This window comes from Epinephelus moara, chromosome 19 (genome assembly GCF_006386435.1).
Source record: "Epinephelus moara isolate mb chromosome 19, YSFRI_EMoa_1.0, whole genome shotgun sequence".
NCBI classification, from domain to species: Eukaryota; Metazoa; Chordata; class Actinopteri; order Perciformes; family Serranidae; genus Epinephelus; species Epinephelus moara.
Window position 1 is genome coordinate 12,102,772 of NC_065524.1, and position 25,626 is coordinate 12,128,397.

At 41.5% G+C, this 25,626-nt stretch overlaps 1 protein-coding gene across 3 annotated transcripts in view; it reads left to right on the plus strand.

The window, feature by feature from the left end:
• Positions 1-25,626, plus strand: part of LOC126406625 (regulator of microtubule dynamics protein 2) — a 44,207-nt gene that overhangs the window by 9,345 nt on the left and 9,236 nt on the right. For all 3 annotated transcript variants that reach the window (XM_050071037.1, XM_050071038.1, XM_050071039.1), the window contains exons 3-5: positions 13,601-13,778; positions 13,888-13,990; positions 14,998-15,058. In XM_050071037.1, coding sequence (XP_049926994.1) covers positions 13,601-13,778; positions 13,888-13,990; positions 14,998-15,058 — 342 coding nt within the window. The remainder of the gene's footprint in view (positions 1-13,600; positions 13,779-13,887; positions 13,991-14,997; positions 15,059-25,626) is intronic.

A 25,626-nucleotide genomic window follows, 5' to 3' on the forward strand; every position in this document is an offset into this window, starting at 1 on the left:
AGTCCGGAGATATTGCTAGGCTAAATAAACAGCTGAGCTCTGTTTACAGGCTACGCTGTCAGTCGTCAGTCAGTGTGCGGGCTGGAGATTGGTGGAGCAGAGAGGGGAGGGGGTCCCCGCTAGGTATTGTTAACGAGTATGTGTGTATGAAGTGTGTGTGTGTGTGTGTGTTAAGCCAGAAGAGTCAGAGTTTGGGACGGAGTCTTTTACCCCCTGGAGTGTTACCTGAGTTTTTGGAGTGCTCAAATAAACGGGCCTTTTTCCCGAACGCTATTCCGGTCTCCTGCTCGTGAGGGATTCATTACAATATCGTAACATGGTTTAGATTTCTAAATAAACATTCACCTCGTCGCTAGATAGACCTACTCCTGCGCAAGGCTTTTTGTCCCTACGAGGCCACCGTCATTTACCCGACAGGAGGAGTGAGCGAGTGAGCCCTGCAATCTAGAATTTGACCACTGATGTCACTGTTTTCAATCCATTTTACACACTGGCCCTTTAATCACACACTGTTGCATACATGAATATACATGTTTGTTCCAGTTCCTCATGTACCCTCTACTCCTTTTAGAGAATCCACAATGCATCTACATAAGGGTATTTCTGTGTCTGAGGTGAACATGAATTGCACCTGAATGGTGGTAGTAAGACCTAACAGGGCTCTACAGCCTGAGCACTTCTCTCACATGTGCAAATGAAAATTAGAATGTGCAAATGTGACAAATTATTTGTGCCCACTGGTATAGACCTCTACCCTGTAACAGCACTGAGCAATCACAAGTGGACTGATGTTTTTATAGTTTCTACAGCACTAGCAGAATGATGTCTTCTCCAGTAAAAATCGATCTGGCTGATCACATCACGGCAATTTCTGGAGTTGTTTTCTCCTAGTGAAACTCTCATTCACCTTGCATCAATAATTTCAGGTTATCGGCTTCATAGTTCTGAATCACAACCTCCAATATTTGGAGAAAATATCTTGTGAAAATAAAGTGTGCCAGTGTCAATAGGCTACTGTTATTTTAATGTGCCAGATACATATTTAATTAAGATTTCATATCTTCTGCCGGGTTACACATATATTTTACTATATACACCAAGCATCTTTGATACAAAATGCCTTATCTCATTTTCAAGTTGTAGTTTCTATATGTAACTTTCAGAAAATCCTTGGTTTTAATGACACTATCGCCAGTTAAGTGACCTGCAATCAGCATCCTGTTGTCAAAATACACAAGTATGATGGATCATGTTAGTTGGTGAAGTATTTTGGCAAGCTAGCCAGCCACCATAGCAGTAATGTTAGCAAGCAAGCAAGCCAAGGTTAGCCGTCTTGCTGTGACTTAGCTACACTGTATGGACCTGGTGTTGGTTGATTTGTAATGTTAGCCGATAAAGTAATTTGCAAACCAGCCTTGGCGCTGTGAATGAATGACTGTAACATTAGCTGGTGTTATCCACTCAAGACAGTATTTTGCTATGTTTGCTAGTTAGCAAGTCATCTGCATCAGCAAGCAAGTTTACGATAGCTAACATTAGCCTGCTAAAACCACAGGATCACAATTCATACGTCATTGTTTCCTCTAGGAATTTTCCAGTACTTGGAGCGCTGAATTTATGATATGGGGCACTGAATTTGATGACTTATCTGTTTGTCAGACCACAAATGAAACATGAATTAGCTAGCACACCCCACAGTCCTTCTGCTGCACTCCCCGCTGCTAGGCCACTACTTTGCCGGGAGCTAAGTGGACAGTAGCTCTGGAGACGGACTGGACAGGACAGCCAGCGCTGACTGAATCCAAATTGCCACAGCCGTAACTGAAGGTCCATCTCCGGGCCACTACTGTAAAACATGTCCGAAACGCAGCATGTGTAGAATTTGTGTTGTGGTGGATGCCATTCATTTGATATTGACATTAACTGACTCCATTTCTCTAAGGTAACTTAAGCTAATGTCTCACACTATTGGAGCCTTAGGGAAGCTGAAGAGAGACAAGGCACTTGAGTGTGCTCTCAAACGTCACATCCTTTGGATTTTCCCGGAAAATTTCCCCCGAGTCCTTTCGAAAGAAATCAGACCTCAGGGTGCCGCAGGCAACTCAGAAAGTTGAGGAAGGTCTCAGTTTTTAGTTATGTTACACTCTGTTCACCCATTGGCAATGGAAAAAGATGAGTGTGAATAATAAAAAGTTACATACCAAATCATGAGTTGGCACAGTATTACATATTTTGGTGCAAAGGGTTTTAAAATAGCTGTAAATATTTGTCTCTGGTTTGTATCTTTGTTACCTTCATCCGATCACAAAGAATTAATGTATTTTTGATATTGATATTGGCCTGTACATTAGACACAAAGTTTCTCATTTATATCATTTTCGGCCAGACATCAGGCTGTTGTCATTTCTTAATGTAAATAAGACAGATAAGAAACATAAATATCTCAACAAGTGGCAAACTGTAAATTGATTTCAGGTTAATTTCCACTTTAACAATCTCATCCGTTGATCAGTGTGTGAGTCAAAAATCTTGTGGTCCTCCTTTACCAATTTAACTCTGTTCATTTTATGTGCTCAATTATAGTTCTTCTGACACTACGTACATGCGCCTCAGGTGCTGCAGAGAACAGCAGACTAATCAAGCACCACATGCTCAGTCATCCACCTCCATTCTCAGCCAAATGCCTTGAACTTGTGCCAGCCTTAGGTAACATAAACAACAGATGTGTTTCTTTTGAATGGACTATCATTTTGAATCTCATAAAAACAAATATCAACAGTAAATGATGATGATTATGCCAAGGCTTTAATGTTTTCAGCAGTCATGCAGACTTAGGTTTTTCTTGGACGTGAATGATATTTCAAACACGCGATTCAGGAATTGTATCACATCAGAGAATGCTGCGTTTGGATATTGTAGCACAAACAGGTCTTTGCAAGGACTTGATGGACATTTACTTAGCCTGGGTTGACTTTTGCATGCTCTGTGTAGGAAGTAGAGTATGTGAAGTGCCAAGAAGAAATAACACTGAATGCAGCAGCTTTTACATCCTAACCACACTGTTTTTAGGTGTGCAGTGAGCCTTAGATCAGAGCTGTGCGGCTCCTTCCCACCTCTGTTACTGTCCTCGCGATGATGAATCAATTGCCTTGGAGCAAATTTTTTACAACTACAACAACACAAAGTAGGCCAACTTAACATCCACTGCACCCTGGGTAATTAATGAGTGTTGTCTTTTACCGTCTGTGTCCTCTAAGAATCACATACCAGGCAAAGGTTGGGTCAAGTGATTTTTTCCCTTGGTTGCCAGAAAAGAAGCTAATGTTCATTCATCTTCTAACCGCTTCATCCTCTTGAGGGCCGTGGGGGGGCTGGAGCCTATCCCAGCTGACATCGGGCAAGAGGCAGGGTACACCCTGGACAGGTCACCAGACTATCACAGGGCTGACACATAGAGACAAACAACCATTCAACTCACATTCACACCTACGGACAATTTAGAGTTATCAGTTAACCTAGTCCCTAATCTGCATGTCTTTGGACTGTGGGAGGAAGCCGGAGTGCCCGGATAGAACCCACGCTGACACGGGGAGAACATGCAAACTCCGCACAGAAGGGCTCCCACACCCAGGATCGAACCGGCAACCCTCTTGCTGTGAGGCGACAGTGCTAACCACCACACCACCGTGCCGCCCAAGAAGCTAATGTCTGTTGTTTAATATTTAAGATACTTGAGATAATTCACATGCAACCAGACACATATATCCGTAAACTATCATTTAAATAATATACCTTTTTCAGTACTATTTACTTGGTAAGGTGAAGTGGCATGAGAAGTACTGATAGTACGCTTAAAGTATTGCAGGTCATGTACGTTTGTTGGCATTGGAAGTAAGACAGCTCATAGACAGGCAATAACACCATATCATATGAGTCTTCTTTCATGATGAATAAACATTTCAGGCCAGCCTACCTCTACTTAAGTTACCATTGCTTTCCTCATTGGCTAGAGGAGCAGCTGGAAGTGTAAGACTGCCCTCTAGCAGATGTGGTTCACAGGTTTTGAGTGACAGTCGTCGGCCGCTTCAAATGCTTTTAATTACAGCCCGGGTTATTATGCTTAAAAAGAAATCACATCACGCACACACCTCCCATAATTAAAGAGCCTTTCCTGCCGCTTTTTTGTATGAGCAAAGCCCCTTAGGGAATGTGTAGCGTTCCCCCAGAGGAGCCAGTTACACCCCTAATCCTCACATCCATTTAAAGGGCTCTTCATGTCTGTTCGGCTGGCTTGGAAGTGTTTGGAGCACAATAGCTCCACACAATATCCCAACAAGAGCCGTGATGCTAAGAGTTGGGTAATAGTTATTGCGTGTTTGTTGAAATCTAAAGCCTTAAGAATACATTTGAGATTAACAAGATTAGCGCATTTATTGCTCGCTGCAAAATGTGAATTTGCAAACATCTCAGTTTAACATTTTGCGGCATTGAAAACTGTCAGCTGCAGCAACAATCAGCTACTGATATAATAAATTAGAGAAAAATATATCTGCAACTGTAAAGTTAACTGAGCTTACATAACTGTAAATAACAGCTTTACTGAGGCAGCAGATTTCCAACAGGGGGCATTGTACAAGTATGAACAGGGCCTACAGCAAACTCTGCTGCAGAGCATGATAGACGCACATCAGGAATAGGCAAAGGCTTGTGTTTATAACCCCTGGAGCTGATTACTTTTGTAATCTTAATGGTTTTCTAACATTTGTGCTGAAATGTTTTTCTAGTTGCATGACTGAGGTTAAATAATTTAAAAAGATGTATGTATATATATATATTTTTAAAACCAACTATGTCCTGTGTGTTTGCAGAGATATATCAAGTGTGACCAGTGTTGCCAAATTGTCTGGTAAGACAGTGTTGCTCCAACCTTAGTCTGTGTTAGGATATTACTTCTGCAGAAATGCTCAGAACAGTTAGTGTGACATAACGTCAAAATTACAGAGCAGGGTAGTGTCGATCAAAACAAGGGAACATGCGGACCCAGCCACTGAAAGGTTGAAAGTTCCAGCTGTTTATTCTGTTCACTCCTCATGTGTCACAACAGCTTCCTCAGAGCTACCTCTCTGCAGGTAAGGAGACCCATCAATCACCCTGTCTGTGTGCCAAGCTGTCAGAGGCCTCATTTAAAAGTGTCTTGTAGGAACTTGTAATTCCTTGAACAGTTCCCACTGAGTTTATTCACATCACATCGCTGTAGCTCAAGGACATTACCACTTCTTTTTTCCTTTTCCAAAAAAATTGCATTTATGATATTGGAGAGTTGTTGATTTAAGCAGATTGAAGCAGGAGTTTTGTTTAGTGATGGGCAAGCCTGATCAACACACACAGAAATGTGTAGAAAGAGAAAAGGGAGCTCATTGTCTGCTTTGTGATTAAAAGCTTTAGTCTGACTTCCCTATGACGTCATGGTACGTGCTGCTCCGCAGCTGTCCGTATCCAAAACATTCACATCTATATCCTCAGATTTATGCTTCAAGAAAAGGCTTTTAGCCAAACAAACACATTTATTGAATTGCATACAATGTATACCATGCACAGAGAGCAGAGCAGACACATTCAGCTGTCTGATGTGTCCCCACTCACCCTGGCCGGCCTCTGACCTAAATCTGTCAAGTTTAACTCTGACCACCCACATCTCTCATTCATGTTTGCTTTTCTACGATCCGACAACCTTGACTGCAAAAGGCACCTTCATGTAAATTTGGGGATAAATGAAATGTTGATCTTGCTCCCTGAATTGTTTCCCCCTTTTATCTGTGAAACATTAAAGCAGCTATAATCAATATTTGTATTAACAATGGATCACATGACTATCTCTTTGTGAAATGAGCCACTCTTCGTGGATAACCCACAAAGAATTTTTATCTTACTCTGCAGTTTCTTTCAGGTCTGTGGAGCATTTTAGCATGTATCAGCTAGGGCTGGGTATTGGTACTCAATACTTTTAAGATACTGACCAAAAAAAACAAAATGTCTCCAGTGAAACAGTACCTGCATTCAATCCCTTTCGCGTCAGGGGTCTGATACTGGACTCCCCACCAGAGCAGAAAACTTTCTGTTGCTGCCGTGTCCGGAGCCGCTGTCCTCCATGCTACTGCTCAGTTCACCATCTGTCCAGTTAGCAGGAACTAACACAGCAGCAGCAGCTACCATCCAACACTGAGCCGTTAAACGGTCTCAACAAACTCACACCAACACCAAAACAACTTGACTCTGTTGTTAAACCCTTTAATAACTGTTAGATAATGTTAGTCTTGTTATGCTAACAGTTAGCCCTGTATGTGCGGGTGAGTGAACTCTCTCAACTGTCCTTGGCGCAGAGCTCCACTTGCAGACCAGCAACAAACCATATGGTCTGTGGTGTGGTTAAGTAGTGTGCGGTGTGTTTGACGGAGTTGGCAGTTCAGTATGCCCAGATGGCACCAAAACATTCGGACATATCGCTATACTACACACCACTCCATTCAGATTATAGGTATTAAATGAAGTAATCTGTTGGTATCATAATTTTTTAAAGGATACCCAGCCCTGCTATCAGCTCATTGTTTTCGTGTTCTAGTCCATAACTTCACTGTTTTGGTTCACTCTCACTGCTCACAAAGGCAGCTGCATGGATAATATTAACTCCTGAGCGTCCTTGGACCCTTTGCTATCCTTACACATGTATTATTGTCATTATTACAGGAGTAAACTTTCCGCTTGGTTACTCTCACTTACGATGAGTCTTTTTCTTTCATATTTCTTTTCTGTTTGTCGAAGTTCATTCTCTGTACCGGCAGGCATCACCCCTCCTTCTACTCAGATGTATTTCTTGCCTGTCTGTACTTTGGCAAAATTACAATGCAAATGTCATGTCAATACAGTTGTGTACAAACCCTTTGTTACTTCCTCTTGCTATTTTAGGAACAAAGTGTTACAACATCCTAACAGAAGTTCTATTTATGGTCAATTAAAACTAGTTTGGTGGCATGAACATGCAGTGGGAATTATTGACTTGTTGTCTCATCATGTTTCAAGTTACAAATGAATGACAGGTTATTTTTTGCCCACATTTTTTCTGTGTGAATTACCACAACAGAGGAGGGCATACATAGAAACCCAGTCATGTTGTCAGCTGGGTGGTTGGGCGGCTGATCAATTGGAAATTAGGAGTTAACATCTAAGGAGTGAGTCCCTGCCCAGCCTTTGGGGGGTATGGGAATAAATAACTGGACCTTCTCCAGTCAGTCAGCCACTGTTGTAGAGAAGGCTTTCATAGGTCCTGTCACCACAGCTACACAGAGTGAATAAGCTGGGCTGCGTGTTCCAAGGCCCGGTGATGTTGGGATGGTAACTTGGGTTTGTTTTGAACTGTGTAACCGCGGAGACTACCATTGCTAAGCTCTATTGAGAGATCCCTTCAATGCCCCTTGGGGTCTATTTAATGAATGGCTGAGCTCCTCTAGTGAGAACACTACCTGTTGAAAATGAAGGTCTTTAAATGTACAAAGTACCCAGAGTGTTACAAGGCTGGACACAGCATGAGTAGACGTATTATACTGTTTCTTGCCTTTGAATACAAAGTGGAAGATTAAAAAAATGTGGGCTGTGTTTATACAAGTAACAGATTCACTAATATTGATTGGTATAATGAGTTTGTTCTTATTATTCAGGGGTTTCGGTGTAAAAATACCTCTAGTATGTAAGAAGAGCTGTATGTCTCGAACGCCTTATTTAAGGTATGTGCCCATAGAGGTAAATGCTGCATCTATTATATTATATTCATTTATTTTGTGTGGTATTTAGGGTGTTTTCACATGTAGTCCTTCTTTAACAAACCAAACTCAGTTCTGTTTCTGGTCAACTTCAGCTCTGATGGGGCCTTAGTCCTCTTTCTGTTCACACTATAGCCTATATATAAGATATTAACATAGTTTTGTCTTTACTTTGATGTGGTACTGCAGTGTGGTTATGAAGCCCCTCGCTTTTCAACTTAGAAACTTAGAATTGGAGGAAACCATAGTGTTTCCGTGTACTGTAGACTGTTGCAGTTTGATGTATTCTACATTCCACATCTGAAGAAGTGCAGTATCTTTCATGGACCAAACTACTCCTCATCCTGTGTCCTTGCAAGTGTTACAAGCCGTCATGGTTTCGTCTGTTATTTCAAGTGTCCCAATGCAATAGCATGTGATCAAGAGGGCTAAATACAGTGGCAAAGAGCAAAGCGAACCTGGAGAGCTTTGCACTCAAAAGTCACAGATTAAGTGAACCGTACCATGGACTTGAAGCGAATTGAGAGGTCTGAGTTGTCTTAGAGTGTTCACATTTGCGCAAAAAATGCTGTGTCACTGCTGAGTCCGGTTAGAGGGATGAAAAGGACCGAGTGAAATCACCCTTAGTGATATAAAACAGAATAACAAGCACATTTCACATTTGTGGAACTTTAATTGGTAAATGTGTGGTATCTGTATTTGCTGATGATTCATTGATTATCAAAAGGGTCCGACTGTCGATTAACTAATAAATTTATGGACCACTAATTTCAATACTATAAAGTGAAAGGTATATGCAGGAATTGATAGTTACTTGTTTGTATGTACACTGCAAGATACTATTGTAGGAATGTTACATTTGTTGTAATGGGAAAGACAATGCTGAAGTAAGCTAACTAAGCTTACCGCAGGCACCTTCCTGTCCAACTCCAGATTCACTCTTGTTTTTCGATGCTGTGCCCTCAATTTTTGTAGCGTCTCTTGGATACGGGCTGCTTTCAGTCTGATCACTACCTTTTCTATAAAGTCCTGACCTCACCTGTGCACTTATAGGTTGGGGGCTGCAGACCTAGAAATGTCCAGAACACAGCAAAATGAATACAGACAGAGGGTGGAGTCTCTTTAGATAAATACGCTGCTACACTTCTAGTGGGCCATAAGTGATGATTTAGAGACATTACTATTCTGAGTCTATACATTACTTCCTTGGAAAATGCTGCATATTTTGCTTTAATGTCTGAATGGGCCAGAGGTGTCAATGACCATGACAAATGTGAACCTCTTCCACCAAATCTGGTGAGTTTTAGCCCACAAAGTCATTGCCCTGTCTCTTTCTGTTTTATGCGCTTCAACTGCTGTTTGTCATTTTCTATGCTGTCCTCTCCATGTGCATCACAAACCAAAAGTTGCTAAATTATAAATGTTTTTTCTGTTTTTTGTTTTGTTTTGTTTTTTTCCACATTTTTTCTGCCCTGACAGAATGAATTTGCCTGTAGAAAAAAATATCTTGTTCTGTGTGGGGGCCTGCTGGTATATAATGTACTTAGTCAGTGTTGAAATGCTAATGATAATATTTAGACTTGTTCTTTCAGAGCTGTGCACTGCTTGTAATATTGCAAGGACCATAATGGCTCCTGCACAAACATATGTACATTACATAAACATACAGTAATACAAATAGATCCTTAGCTTCTTTTTCTTTCAACTCAAGTGATTCATGAGCCGTGGAATGGCGTGACAGGAATGCGCTGATCACTCAGTACTCTGCTGCCTGTCTCTCCAGCTCCACTGAGTAAATAACTGCAGCAAGGGAGGGAAAACAGACTGTTGAATGAATAAAAGGACCAAAGGATGAATGAATTAGAGTATGAATGAATGACACAAGTCCTATAATGTGACCGTCTTGCTGCAGTTAAAAGCCAGGCCTGTTTGTTGCAAGGCATTGCTCTATGGTGCGGTCAGACAACAAAGGAACACTACAACAGTCAGAGTAAACATAAAAGCACACACATTCAGATTTTTTTAAGCTGGGTTGTATTGGCCAATAAAAAGTTTGAGCCTTGCCTGCAGGTTTTAAGGTTTACTCAGGGGTTAGTGCAGAGAGAGGGATTGTGGAACGGCTTTGGCACACTATTTCAAAATGATGATGTGAACACAGAGAGAGATTAAAATAAAGATACTGTAAAGTCTAGTTTCTCTTACGGTAACAGTGATTCTCCATTCCCTACTAAGCTACTGGATGTAACTAAAGTACAATCATGGGTCACAGAGTTCTCACTTTATACTCTGTTTTTGCATCTGTTTTATAAAAGGGAAAATATGTCACTTTTTAAAGAAGATAACACAATCTTTCTCTTACAAATAAAAAGTTGAATTCATAAGCAATAAAACGCTCAGTTTAATAGTGAGGGGTTTTGGAGCCTTACTCCATCTGACCAGTGATGGCTTATGTTTGCCAATTTTCACAAACTTTGGATAGGTGCAACTGACATTACTGAGTCAGCTCCCCAGCATTATGACTCATATCTACTCATGCTGTTGTTAAACTATGTTTTAGCATTTACCATTATCTTGTAATTATTACTAAAAGTTAGGCTCACTTTAAACCTGCGTTAATTAATGTCTTGGAGCAGAGAAAACAAAGAATTTGATCCAATACTTCTATAAATGTATTTATTATTTCAGCTTTAAAAGCAGATTAATTATCATTTAAATAACAGAACAGAATGAAACATTACTTTTTACATTGATATGGTGAACTTGTTAGTTTGCACTTGCTCATTTACACAGCCAGAAGACATTGAGCAACATTATAGTTACTCTCCTTTTAGCTCCGTTTTGATCTCCACTACCTCTGGAGGGCAAATATCTCGCTGTTCAGTTGCTGAATGCTCCACTGTGTTCACCAGCTAGTCACTACATTTGTCTCCCTGGTTGGGTGTTGAGTAGATAGGGTACAGTGGGTTTTTAAGTCTGTTTTGCTGAAAACAGCTGCCTACTGCTGTTAAATGATGTGAGTGATCAAAACAGTAAAGTTGTGAGACATAAAGCCAAAATAATGAGCTCAAATAAGGTGAATCGCTCCGTAGATTTTAAGGGGACATAGCCTGGGGACTAGACGAATCTGCAAGCTCATGTTGTATTTGCTCTGGCAGATGGGTCTGGTTCCCCTCCAATTCAGCCAGATTTCCAGCCGGCCTGGCCCAGAATGGGCCAGTCACAACTGCTTTATGCAAAACATTTTGGCTTGCATACCTAAAAACACTATAGCAAGCATAAACCTAGCTTAGCAAAGAGGAGTGCTGCTCAGAAACTTTCAAAAACAACCAAGATGGTGCAGCTGATGTGGAACTTTCTGTTTAAGATCCATTTCTGATTGTAAAATAGGCAAGAGTTCGCATATTGATGCTACAGTATCACAGCTCATCTCTTCATGCTGTAGTCTGTTTTAATTTGTCCATCCCTCAGCGCTACATCACATATCACATCACATATTCCATTGCTCTGATTAGTTGTAGGTCTATGCATGTGGCAACCTCCGGTCTGAAAAATGAAGCCAACACAGAAGTGCCAAAAACTGCAGTTCCTCAAATGGCCACTGGATGCTAAAGTAAATCCCCATAAACACCCAAATGACCAATTTTATAGCAAAAACAAATATGTTTACAGTCTGTTACAAAAAAGCTTTAGTCCCCATAGCTAATTTTTCAGTTCATGACAGCTGTATGAGGGGTGCATTTTTATATAACTCACCTGTTTGAGTCAGATCCACCCCTCGCTCCCCTGAAGCCCCACCCTCTCATCCAAATATGGTCACTTCTGGCTCCAAAAATTCAGGATGGCGATGGCCAAAATGCCAGACTTGAGGCATTATTTTCATAGCGTCTATTGGTATGTTCAAGTGCATCCAGAGGAGTTTTGATCTATGGCCACTGACAATGCCCCTTGGAAACTGACAACGGACTGAGAGGTAATTCGTATTTGCAATTTGGTCTGGCAGTGTCAGGCTAGAGGGGAAGTGCAGTGGCGGGTTTTAATTTTCTGTGGGTTCATTTCTATGCTAGCCTGGAAATACAGACTCAAATCTTTCTAGATTTGAGTCTGGCCCTCACCAACACACATTTCTACCCAAGGCGCGGCACTAACTGAGGCATTTCAAATGCCGCCACACGCAATTGGATAGCGCGATGGCCAATCAGAGCAAAAAACAAGGTGACATATTCATTGCACTAGCCCCATTTGTTTGCCGAACAGTGGGGCTAACTGATATATTTTGCTTTTGCCGTATCCCGTTGGCAAAACAGCAAAAACGTCCTTCCTGGAAACTAAGGCTTATAAGTGTAGTTGGCTTAGCATTTCTTCCAAAGCTAAATTAAATGGACGCGGTCCTTCGGCAGCTGCCATCTTGGCAGTTTACTTTTCGACTCCTACGGCGCAGTGCTGTCTTCATCATGTTACGCCTGCCCAGAGCCCGCATCTGTCAGATAGACTGATCTGATTGGTCCGATTGGCGATTCAGCGGGCTCTGCTCGTTGGGGCCAGATTCCCGTGCAGTGCAAATTCGAATTTGCTAGGGGCGGGGCATCTGGATTCCCAGGTTATTACTATGCATGAAAGCTGTCACATACACGTAGTCATGTGATTCATTGTTTATATAAAAAAAACTGAATGTTGCAGAGGATTTAATCTCATCTATAATCAGAATGCATTTAGTGGTAACAGACAACATAACATTGTGTTCTCAGCGCACCATTGCAGCTTCATTTGTGTTGTTGACTTTGTCGGCCACGGTGCATTATTCCTGACAGTTCCTTTCTTGACTGAAGAAAAACTCTTCAGCTCAAATGCCCTCACATTACTCCTGTAATCACAGCACTCAGGGTTGAAGGTGTGTGTTTTGGGGTGGAGTCAGGAAGCAGCCTCCGGCACGAGGCACCTGTTGGGTCCACGATGTTTCTGTCTGTGGCCCGCTCTGACACATCCCTCCAGAACCATGGCTCGCAGCCCAAAATATTCCTTAACCACCAATGACGCACATGCAGCCGCTGCCAACACTTAATAGAGGCTTTTCATATTTTCACCCTTGTCTGTGTCTTTCATTTTAACTGTACTATTAATATAGCAACTTTTTTTTTACTGCTCCTTCTGAAGTGTTAGCTCAAGGTGTTTGTACATACTTATAGTAGTTGAAAGGGCACTATAAAACATCTAATGTGTGTGTTGCGTGCCTCACCCCGACAAACAAGTCTCCCTGTGTTCGTGAAAAAAGCCTTTGGGTATCCACGTCAAGAGTTTCTGAACAGCTAGTATTTATAAGCAATTAAGTGACCTACTTATGTAAACAAACCCGATGCCATTTGTGTGTAAACAGGCAGTGAAGATTGATCCTTTATAATCAGTACCTGGCAGAAAACGGCTTGTAAAAATGCTCGTTAAGACAGGATTTTGAATGATCTGAAAAAACTTCTCAGCTGAGGTGTTTTCATTCCACCTCACAAGTTGAAGATGGTTTTAGATCGAGTTACTGGGACACAGGCCATGGTCTTGTGATTCAGGGAAACTGGCAGCATTCACACTGTTTATTGATGCTTCCTGAGGCCAAGTTGCACATCTCGCTGATGGCAGGATGGAGACAGTCTGGCCTGGTGGTTGGAACCACCTAGGTAATTTAGCTCACCTTTCTAATCCACATCAGTAAAGTTTAATTGCACACGCTGACAGCAAACTGACGGTACACTGTTTCCTTTTACCAACACATTGTGCTCTGTGTTTGTTTGTGCTTTCAGGTATATGACTGCACTGACAGACTCTGAGGAAGACGATTTAAGTGATGCAGAACAAAGCGATGAAGAACAACCTGCAGATAAGCTATGTGTCCTCCTCGAGAGGATCGATGGGTTGCGCCAGGGCACTGAATCTGACAAAAGGGAATGTCTCAACCTCCTTTTGGAGCAGAGAGAGGAGGTTTATTGAATTGATTGTTGACTCCTTCAAACACTCAATGTATAGATGTTAATAATCATGTATCTTAGTATAGAGCAGTGTGTCTTAATACGGTGATGTGTCTCTGTAGTTTGGACAGAACTCAACATTTCTTTGGCGGCTAACCCGAGCTTACTGTGATGTTCACGACATCAGTTCCACTCTGGAGGAGAAGAAGACCCATGCAGAAACAGGTACATTACTAAACCTTGTAGCTCATTTGTCATGCATCCCCCTCTGAGTGTGAGGTGTTGTAACCACATCTGTTATGCTGGCCTTATAACAAAGCAAAATGTGTGACTGTTGTGGTGGAAAGAGCACTGTGGATCAATTGAAGACTGGGCCTTCAAAAGCCTCTTTACACTGTGCAGTTGTTAGAGAGACATGAATAGTGCTCTATATTGGATGAAAGACAAGTCCACGGCTCAGAACACTTAATGTAGTCTGACACAGATTGTGACCAAGGTGTTTTTTAAAGCCATCTTACATGATGTGACATACAGGGAGAGTTATTTGGTAATCTATCACAGCCTGACCTATCAGTGTGAAATAGCTATACCGAATGTTTATTCCACATGCTCTCAATAATGTCATCTTCATGATGACAAACATTTTTCTCACTGATCTCCCACAGGCTCTTGAGAAGCAGGGTACAAGGACTTTCCGTTCTTGTCTTGTGTTACACTCTAAGACTCTGTAGCGTAGACCATAATGCTTTTTTTCCAAATCTCAAACAGAGGCTGTTTTGTGATTCTGTTGAAGTTCAGACTGGATTGACCTGTTTCTCTGTAATCCTTCCTCATCAATGTGCCTCTAATCAGAACTGGCCAGGTGCTTCCTGCAAAGACACCTGTGTCAAAGCATTTGACATTAGAGGCATAGATTCAAAGCAACAGAGCGTCATATTTAACATTCAGTGAGATATTAATAGAGCCACTGGAATGAGACACTTACCGTTGAGTGATGAAGGATTTAAAACTGAGCTCTCTTCTTGGATTGCGTTACATATCACTTCTGTTTTTATTGCTTTAATCTGGTGCCTGGTGATGTTTCTTGATTTATGCATATCCTGTTTTGTTTTCTCAGTCAACACACCCCTTGACTCTACTAATCCACCCTCTCTTCTTTTGCTGTGTGAGAACGTCCTTGTACGTTCCAGTGGAGCATCACTATCTACTGTCTGTCCTTTCTTTCCTCTTAGGGAAGAAAGTTGGCGAGGAGGCAGTGAGCCTGAACCCCACATGTGCTGAAAGTCATCAGTGGTAGGTTTGATTTAGTTCCTTCCTTCCACATGTCATCATTTCAAAAGCAAATCAATCAAAGGTATTTGGAAGATACAGTTCGATGGCATGTGCCTAGCTGTCATTGAGCCCCATCACGTGAATCAGCTATGGTTGAATTCTAATCCAGTTTAACTGTTTCAGTAAATGCTATGAGACGGAAGGAAAGCATAAACACAGGTACTTTCCCCAGATGAGAGGTGTCGGGGGGGCGCTGTGTTTTTGAGTGACGTGTCAGCCTGGAGCAGCTGTTCCTCTGTGTTTGAGTGGATGTTTACTCAGGCATTTCTTTGGGCAGTTTAGCAAATGTAACTTGAATGAACCCAGAGGAGCATCCCAGAAAAACCACAGGGGAGTGACTTGCCTGTGAATTATGTTAGTTTACTCTTTGGACCAAAGCAAAAAAAAAAAAGACTTGAATATGTAGAAAGAGAATATTGAGTATTTTGTCAAACTGACAGAATGAAATAGTGGTTTTCAGCAGAGCATTCAGCTGCATGTTTTGCAGACATGCATGATAATGGTAGCTTACCCCCAAACATTTCCTTCCTGCAGATCACCCCCTCATCCACCTGATAGCATCACATCCAGTTTGAGGAATGTAAACACGTCCTAGGTTAAGGTGATAGTTCAGGTTTTTGGACATGAAGTTGTGTGAAACGCTGACCATCTGTAGCTCTGATGTGACGGTGTCACTACTGTCAACGAGCCTCCTGCTCTGAGAAATGGCCCGTAGCTTACCGGAGAAAAAGCAGTTCTGAAGGTATAAGGGGGACACGTAACCAAAAGGTTTTAAGCTACAAAAAAGTATGCATGTGTTTTGTTAGACTATTTCAATAATTTTAAGACATCCCCGCATTACGTCAGAACTTGCTATCAGTTGGGACTATTTTCTGGCCAGTATCACTCCGCCGTGCAGGCCCGCAAGACAGCACACGAACAGAAATCAGTTCATCACCACGCCGTGCAGGTGCGCAGGATAGCAACGGCTAACGAAAACTTCATCGGCTGTTTCCAACAGAGAACCAGTAGGCTATTATTAGTGAGGAAAAATATGTACTAGCTCTATATATACCTACTACTACAGCGCGAACACCGGCTCAGGCTCATGACACACCCTCATCAGCTGCTGTAGGTAAACAGAGGAATACCAAAATGGTGCGAACTTGTGATTTCCCCAGCTGTGGGAATAAAAACATCGCCGGCTCCCAGTTCCATCGGTTTCCTGTTACAGATGTAACCCATTAACTTTGCTCAGATGGACTGACAGTTACACTGGAATAATGTGATATATGGTCTGTTGCTGTTCCTGTAGGTTGACGGTTGCTACACAGCACGAGCTGTACGTATTTACAGCTGTGCATATTTAGTGCTTGGAGTTATGCTGGTGATACATTTTTGCAAAGGTATTGTAGATTTGGGTCCAGATCATAACATTTGTCTGCATGTTATGCACTTTATTCTTGTTGCAGTGGTCTATTTTCTGACTTTCAAAAAAGAAAAAACAGTTGGAAAAAAATAACTTAAAAGGCAGTCTTGTTGCATCTGTCTGATGCTAGTGGATATTTCTAAATGGCTTATAATTCTCTCTCTGAGTGGTCTGGAGGATAACATTAAGTTAAATTTTGCCGCTGTAGGTGATTCTCAGACAAAGGAAATCAGGAGAACCTTGTATACCTCCCCGGTTGCTCCGTGACTCAAGGAAAATCCCCTTGCTTTTAATTAGTTGTGCAGAGTGGGCCTGATGGCATGAATCCCATTTGTATTTGTGCAGGCCCCAGTGGTGCATTCCTCATCTGAAACACTGCTCATGTCAAAACTTGACTGCCGATCATACACGGAATCCAATGGCTGGGATAGAGAGATGAAGATTGCACCAGATGCAGCTCTGAGATCACCTTGCAACGGCTGGAGTTTGAAAACAACTGCAAACTTCGAATGCAGCTACAACAAAATGATACAAAGCCCTTTTTATTTAGCTTTGTTCAATTTAAGTTCAGCATGGAGCATTGAGCATATATAAAGTCCATACAGTAAATGGTGAACTATGTTTGCTTGTTTATATAATACTAATAGTTTCCCCAGTGTACGTATTTGTTACCATTAATTACATTCCCTGTCGTGTGTAATTGAGATCATGTGGTTACTTTCTATATACACGCGTGTGAAATTCTCTCATGGAAAACAGACCCAAACTGCCTGCTCGAGCCAGCAGCCCTGTTTGCTCTGTTCGTTAGGGAATAATTAGCATTAGCTCATGCACATACCGCAGCACTCGAGACGTCAAGTGAAATAGAAGGCCGTGTTTGTTTAGTTAATTAAGAGCAACAGCTTTAAAAAAGCTTAATGCTTAATCCTATATCCACTAATGGAATTTGTAAGATTCTTAAACCGAGCAGAAACGCTGTCTAAATTGAATGGACAGGGCAAAGTAGGTAAAGCCGCACTTTGAGAAGGGAGGAGGCAGGGACTGGGGACGGTGCCAGGCAGTGTTGCAAGAAAGTTTATGTCTGAGGTAACTGTTTACTTAGTGTACCGATGCCGTGAGAAAACTTGTCACCTGTTTTCCTGAATGCTGCCCAGCTTGTCACAATTTGGCAGATGTTATTTAGACACACTGCCAGTCAGTTCCTGCTCTGCCACTGAAACTACTTATAGAGACTTATTTACATAGCCCAAGTGAATGGATGGCTTTTTGAACTTTTCCATTGCCATCCACCCTAATTTAGTTTTATTAAAGTGTTGGAATGGGGTCAGATGAATGCTGTTTTTTTTAATTTGCAATATGAAAGATCTAAAATGATTTTTACTACATTTTTGTAACAGCTTTTTTTATTTATTTAACCTTTATTTTAACAGGGTAGGTCCATTGAGAGCGGGCTCTCTTTTCCAAGGACGCCCTGTAGCAAACAGAGCTCAAAACACAGAAATTACAAAAACAAAAAAACAGCAATACAATACAGTAAATACACAGGTATGAAGGTAATAAAAAATTAAGACATAATAGTAAACAGACTAAATGAAGCAAGAACAAGTCTGAGCACCCAGTACTGTGGTGTGAAGTAGAGTTTTGAAAGCCTCAAGTGAGATGAATCTATCGACTTTCAATGAGTCCTGTAATTTGTTCCATCGGTATGGGGCATAGAAGGAGAAGGCAGTTTTTCCTAATTCTGTATTTGTGTAAGGGATGTGGAGTCTGATATGGGACTGAGAGCGGGTATGGAGACCTGTAGAACGGAAAAAGTGAAGTTAAATACGGAGGGAGCATTCCAAGTAGTGCTTTATAGATGAATAGTAAACAGTGCTGTTCTCTGCGGGCGGTGAGAGATGGCCAGCCCACCTTGCTATATAAAGTGCAGTGATGTGTTGAATATGGGTCCCAGGTGATAAAGCGTAGGACACTATGAAAGATAGCATCTAGGGGTTTCAGAGTTGAGGCTGAAGCATGCATATATATTACATCACTGAAATCAAGAACAGACATTACAGAGGCATGTGCAATAATCTTCTTACTATGTGATGACAAACAAGACTTATTTCTATATAAAAAAACAATTCTAGACCTGAGTTTCTTGATAAGGAGATCCACGTGATTACGAAAGGAAAGCTTGAAGTCCAGCCAAATACCCAAGTATTTGTAAGTGTTGACAGTTTCAATAAGTTGACCATGTAATGTGTGCTATGTAATGTATGCTAAAACAAGAGTTATTTTCGTTGGACCTTGTGAACAACATACATTTGGTTTTGCCAGAGTTCAATACAAGTTTATGTGCTATAGGAGACAATTGGAAATGGTTGAATGCAGATTGTAAGTTATCAACAGCTGATTTAAGAGTGGGGGCAATGCTGTATAAGATAGTATCATCTGCATAATAATGGACGTTGCAGGTTGGGGAGGGGGGAACAATATTATTGATATAGAGAGAAAATAGAAGAGGGCCAAGAATAGACCCTTGTGGAACACCCTTGTGCAATACGAGAGAGTTGGATCTAGCTCCATCTGCAGAAACTGCTTGCGTTCTCCCGGTGAGATAGTTGGAGAACCAGTTGAGAGAGAGGCTATCAAGCCTGATGGACGAGAGTTTGTTTAACAGGAATTATTTAAATCTGTAAAATACATGCACAAATAGAAAAGAACACTCATGAAATATATAGTTTCTCAGCAAATATTTGACACAACATAACTTAGTACGTCATAATTATGTCAAATGGATATATGTAGTAAATTTATCAGCAACACTAACAGTAGTAATAGAAATACGGCATGTGGTGTACTCTAAGTTAAAGAGAAGGCCACCTTCTTGACCCAACAGCCTAATTAGAAAGATGGCCGTACTGTTCTCATCTGTTCCTGTATGAGGAGAACTGTTGTCGAAACCACTGTAACTAACACAGTTATTGTTGTAATATGTTCATCTTACACAGTTTACTGAAGTTGTTTACGACCTCAGTGTTAGAGCTCACTTTATGTTAAGATAACCAATACAAGGACTGCTGAGTCATTCTTAGTCTTCTTGGCGCACTCCCACAAAGCTGGTTAAAATCCTGGCAAGGCAGGTATGGTTGGATGCTCACCAAAATTTATACTGAAACTGTTTAAAGTTTGATGACACACAAACTCTGCTGTGTTAAACCAGTTTTAAACATCTACAATTAGTGCCTACAATTTATGACCTGCACGTTTTGAGCAAACCACACAATAACAATTCCCACCAAATGAGTTTTAAAATTATTTTATCTGTGTTTAATTTGTGGACATTTGCTGGAATATTTTCTTTTTGGAGGTACAGTATATTCAGAAATTGTAGCCAGTAAACCAAAGTGACTTCATGCATAGTAACTCAGAGATCTGTGAGTGACAGCTTAACAGGTAGGGTGAGAAGGACAGTCTCAACAAACCTGCTCTGTTGTATCTGTAGCTCGCAGGGCAAGTCACAGATGTTAGTACACTATGTCTCTGTGAAAGGTACAAGCACTTTAGCTGTGTAGCACCTAAGGGCCTGGATCCCCCAAAATATGTTTCAATTTAGACCAAATGTGTCTGAGGGCCGCAAACACAGCTTGTCCTCCCTTCAGTGGCTTCTCCTAACAGGGCAGCAAATTGCAGCCTCTCTTTGACACAGTTTTTAGGGACATAAGCAGTGTATACTTTGTACTCATCAGAATCCCCAAAAATATTGTGCTGCGGTAAAATTAGCTTTGAAGTAGGCCGTCTTGTTTAGGGAGGAGGAGCAGGTACAGCCTGGCCTTCTGGTCCTTTCAAGGACCCGGCTTCAAGACCAATGCATTGAGACTCAACTAATACCATTACACACAGCCTTTCCATATTGTGTAAACAAGGGCTGCAACTAACAATTGTTTTTATTATTTAATCTGTTGATTATTTTTGTCCAATTGATTAGTTGTTTGGTCCATGAAATGTCTCAAAATGGTAAAAAAAATCTCAATCAGTGTCAATTAGTCAATTAGTTGCAGCTCTACCGTCGACCACCAATAACAGCCAATAACTGATCACACATCACAGATTGTAATGTACTGTATATCACAATTGGTGTCCATTACAAGTAACACAGTTTCTAATTTGCAATAAACACAAAGTACAGCTGAGGCTGGTGATAATGCCGTTAGTTTTGCAGGTATTTGGTCATAACCCACAGTATTGACAATGCGATCATCTTCACACCACATTGCAGGTGCGGCAGAATGATCCTGTAAGTGTTTGCCTCTCATTACATTTTGTCCAGATTAGCACATAACAATCTTGGGAAAGATTAAGTCAGTAAAGAGGCGGATATAATCAGTGTCAGGGGTCAACAGTATCTGAAACACCATAATACCTGGCGTGACTGCAGACTGTGTACCGTGTTTACTGGAGTGTTAATGTAAAGAAATACATAAAAAATATCTATTGATGTATAAATTGATTTTTTTAACTCTCCTAACTACCGATATTGGCATTAATATCTGTCTCAAAACTCCAGTGTCATGTCCACACTCACAAAAGTTTATAATTAACTACAAGTTGAGAAATGGCAAAACTCATTCTGTGAGGTTTTTATTTCTGTAGCACCAAGTCAGTGCCCACAGTGAAAGACTCTCAGACTGTTAGCATAGAATCAGGGATTACACTAAATAACCCAAAGCTTTTACCTATGAAAAACCATTGATGTGCAGCTACAAGTACAAGACATTTGGGAACCTCACGCAGTCAAAAACATGCAGCATCCTTTCTGAGCCTGTACATCGGGCGTTTGAAGAGCTGAAGTGATGAATGAATGTGATGTCCATACAACAGTCATCACTTCACAAGAGATTACGCATACTTTCCCACTCTGTCATGCACCAAATCTCTGTACTTTTCCCAGGAGAGGTGGATGAAGACTCTTTTGAAGTTGGATGTGTACAGAGGCAGTCAAAGAGCACCATTGAGACGGATACTATCAGCGTCTACACAGCTCTCCGCGCTGTCACCTCCTAATTTTTTAAAGAAGTCTCTGTGCATGTCAGAGTACACACCTCCACCTCTCTCTCCTCTCAGGTTTCATTCTTCAAAAGCACTCCAGTAATGTGTAGCCGTTGTGACTGCCATAGAGCTTTCTAGTAAATCACTTTATTAAACAGCTGATGTGTGGACCACAAGGGGGATACAGTATAAGATGTGTTGAATGTGTGCGAGCGGGCATACAGTATGCCTGCGTTGGGTTACACGGGGTGCTTTCGTGACAGTAAGTGTGAAGCCTATTTGTATAATCTCAGCAGGCTGACGGCTGTGAGATGTGATTGCATTCTTGTATCGCCTGCTTTGTTTATAGGTGCGTTTTCAATGATCCCACCGTGTGAATTCGGCCCATGTAAATCCCTGGCTAAAGGGCCTCTCTGATGGTACAAAGGCCCGCGGATTAAGCAGGGAGCCTGTGGCAGTGCCAGCCAGAGGAGGAGGGGGGAGGATGGGGTCACTTTGACCTCTACAAAGAAAACTTTAATTTCAAACATGTGCCTCTGTTTGCCGCGGCCATCGTTAGTGTCACCGTGGCAGCATTGTGCTCTGTTCCCAGTAGCCGTGGAAACCCTGTGTGTGCATAAACTCAGACCTCACTGTACTTTGGTCCATCGCTGTGGGAACACTTGACACACAGCCACAAATCTCACCTCACATACAAAGAAAACACTATCAGCTCATTCTGTCATGGGCTAAGTGTATCAGCGCACTTCACACATTGTTTCACACAGGTTGTCCTTGAATTCCTCGAGTTCCTGCTCCTGTTTCTGTACAAGTTTTAGCCTGGAGTCCTGCCTGGCCCTCCCTGTCTTGAATGAGGTCTCTATGTTTGGATTTGAAGGCTGAAATCAATCTGCTGTTTCCGCCAAGCAGCTGACACTTAGGCCCTTTTGTTTTTGCCCAGTAGAGTGGGGGATTTCACTGAGCCGCGGTAAAAACGCACACTAACCTTGCGCAATTAAGTGTTCTGTCCTCCTCTCATCTTCCCCCTGCCTGTTATGTTTTGCCACCGCCCACCTTTCCTCCGCCGCTTGATATTTCCCTTTTCTTGCCTTAGACAGTCGGGGAGAGATAGTATTTCAACTCAGTGAAGAAAGGAAAGTATAAACAACAGCAGATTGGCCCCTTAGGCTCAACACACCTCTCTACACCTTCGCATCCCGTCTCCTTATACGCTCACTCCCCTTACTTCTCTCCGCCCCTCCACTGAAGGCCTGGTGCAGTTTACACAGTGACAATAGATATGTTGCGTAAGACCAAAAACAACACACACTCCAACCTCCACCTCCTGCAACGTAAAGAGACTCTGCTCTTTGATTTTAAGATGTTTTTGAAAAGTTTGAAAATTTCACATATAGAAGACAGAAGCACAGGCTGAGGATGAACTTGGACATTATCAGTTGAACTTCACGGGGGAAAGTCCAGGTGACGAGATGAGCCAACACTATTATATGCTAGACCAATCATAAGCAGCTCTGCTACTGGCACTCCTGGGTACACATACTTCTCAGTAAACACTGCCAAAATGGCTACATGCTGAATAATGTCAGAGCTCGCCAATCAGAGGGAAGTATAAATATGTCTTGCAGTAGCCTGGATGTTACGCAATCCCTCCCCACCCCTCACCTGGGCAATGCTCAGTCTCAATGTTGATTACTAAACCCCTCTGGTATGCTGCGCTAGTCGCTCTCTTCATTTCACCACTAGCAAGATGCAAGATTTATTGCATTTAATCATCAAAGCATATTTACAGTATGCTGGTAGAGAGAGAGTAAACACTAGCTGGTTAGCATAACTCCTGAAGGAAGATCGCCATAGCTGAGCTCATTAGTGTATTATTGACTTTGTCTCACAGAGCATTGCAGGGGTTTTCAAGGAGTCAAGAGATGCTAGGACTGCTTCTTGTTTATTAATCAGTGTCACTATGTTGTAATTAATTTTGTTCATGTACATATAATTAAAACTGCATATTGCATAAGGCTGTAAATAGCAATTATTTGTAAACACAATTAATTTGCAGATGGATCTGCACGATTAATCATTAGTGTCACAGTTCACATCTGTGAGTGACGTCTGCCCAAACCTAAAAGATAATTCACAGTGATATGGAAAAGGAAAAAGCAACATCTCATATTTGAGAAGTTGTTAACAGCTATTTTTTGGCATTTTAACCTTACATTTTGAAAATGATTAATCAGTTATGAAATTGTTGTTGATTCATTTTCTGTTGATTGACAAGTCATTTTAAGTCTAACTGTATGACACATAGTGTTTCATGACTGCAAGTATGAACAAGACTAAGAGTTTAGAGCCGTGCTAGCAACTCTGTGAGGCTGCACAATGTAGGCTGATGTCAGGATGCTAACTTGCTCACATTGAAAATGCCAATATGTGGACGATCTCCACAGTGTCAAGTTCCCGCCCATACACACAGCTGACCAATCGGGAGCAACACCAATCATGAGAATACCATTTGGTACACATAACTGTCAATCAGGGCATCATGTCCCCCTTTTTGTACCATCAAATAACCAAACTTATCAGAAAACTGAACACTTGAACAAACATCAGTGTGATAAGAAGGAGCTTAAATGACAGAAACCATCTTTGGGAAAAATCTACTTAATGTGTACTTTTTTTTACTTTGGACCATGTCCGTACACTCACAAGGAGGGGACAGGCTCTATGAGATGTACAGCAGCCAGCCACCAGGGGGCGATCGAGATGTTTTGGCTTCACTTTTGGGGAGTGGTCATGTCGTCCATCTTCATTACACCGTCTATGGCTGCATCCAAATGTCCACCCTCTGGAATTGCGAACCGAGTCCTTGTGGACATCAGTCGTACGTACTGTGATGAATTAAGCGTCATCATGTAAAGTCTGCGAGGGTAGAGACTGCAGACAGCTCTCAAGACTGTTTTACTCATTGCCATAGAAACGTTCGAGCGATGATTGCTGTCATATTCTGTGTGCTCATCTGTCTGCAGATAAAGAGATATAAATCCCATGTATAGGTTTGTTTTGTAAGTGAACAAAAAAAATCTATATAACTTATAGACTGCAGACATTCAAGTACAGAGATGTTTGTGAATGAGGACTGGGCTATGAATTGGGTAGGCCTGTTAGTTACATCAGAAGGACTTCTTTTGTTGTTATTTGTCCACTTTTCTAGCCTATATATTTGGCGTTAAACTGTATTGTACTATAATACAATGCATTTGATTCCCTTTATGGCCTATATTTCTACATATTTCTGTATCATGATGTTGTTGAATATTATTTCTGGCCTACATGATTCAAGTTTTGTTGTAATAGGCTACAGTAACTGTTTTACATATACACAAGTTTTGTTTTTTTAGTCGGCTATTGGGAAAAAAACTACAACGTCAAGAATTTATTGCAATAAATTGTGGGGAATCAAATCATTGAAGTCTGCTGAAGTCTGCACCCTAAGTGGACTCTCTGGAAGTCTGCAGAAAGTCCTTTTCAGGCCCCTTGTGGACTGGATGAATTGTAGATTCGGACAGCCCTAAGCATTCCCAGACTTCCCAGGAACGTGCCCACAAAGTCCAGAAATTTGGATTCAGCCTATGGTGTGGCTGTAAACCAAAGTATTGGACAAGATAAGTTTGACCTGATGATGGCACTAGATGGAAAGTGAGAGTTTTTACAATTCATCCGGAGGAAGACTTGAATATCTATACCAAACTTCATTTCAGTCCATCCAATAGTTGTTAGCTGCTACATGGCTAAAACGTGTTCAATTAAGCATATGATCCCTTAGCTGTTGCTAGTGTATTTTTGTCAAATGCTCATCCAGTACCACAGCTCCGAATGAGAACTGTTCACTCTTTTCATGAAAATTTTTATAGTCACTGTTGCTTTTATTTTTTCGCTTTGTTTAATTTGTATCACGTAGTCGGAACCTGAAATCGCTAGATACTCTGACAGAGTTTTACTGCTTGTATGACAGGAGCTCAAAATTGAATTAAACTGCTGTGGCCAGGCACAAACCAGCCATGTCCTGGCTCCGTTTGCTCACAGCAGATAT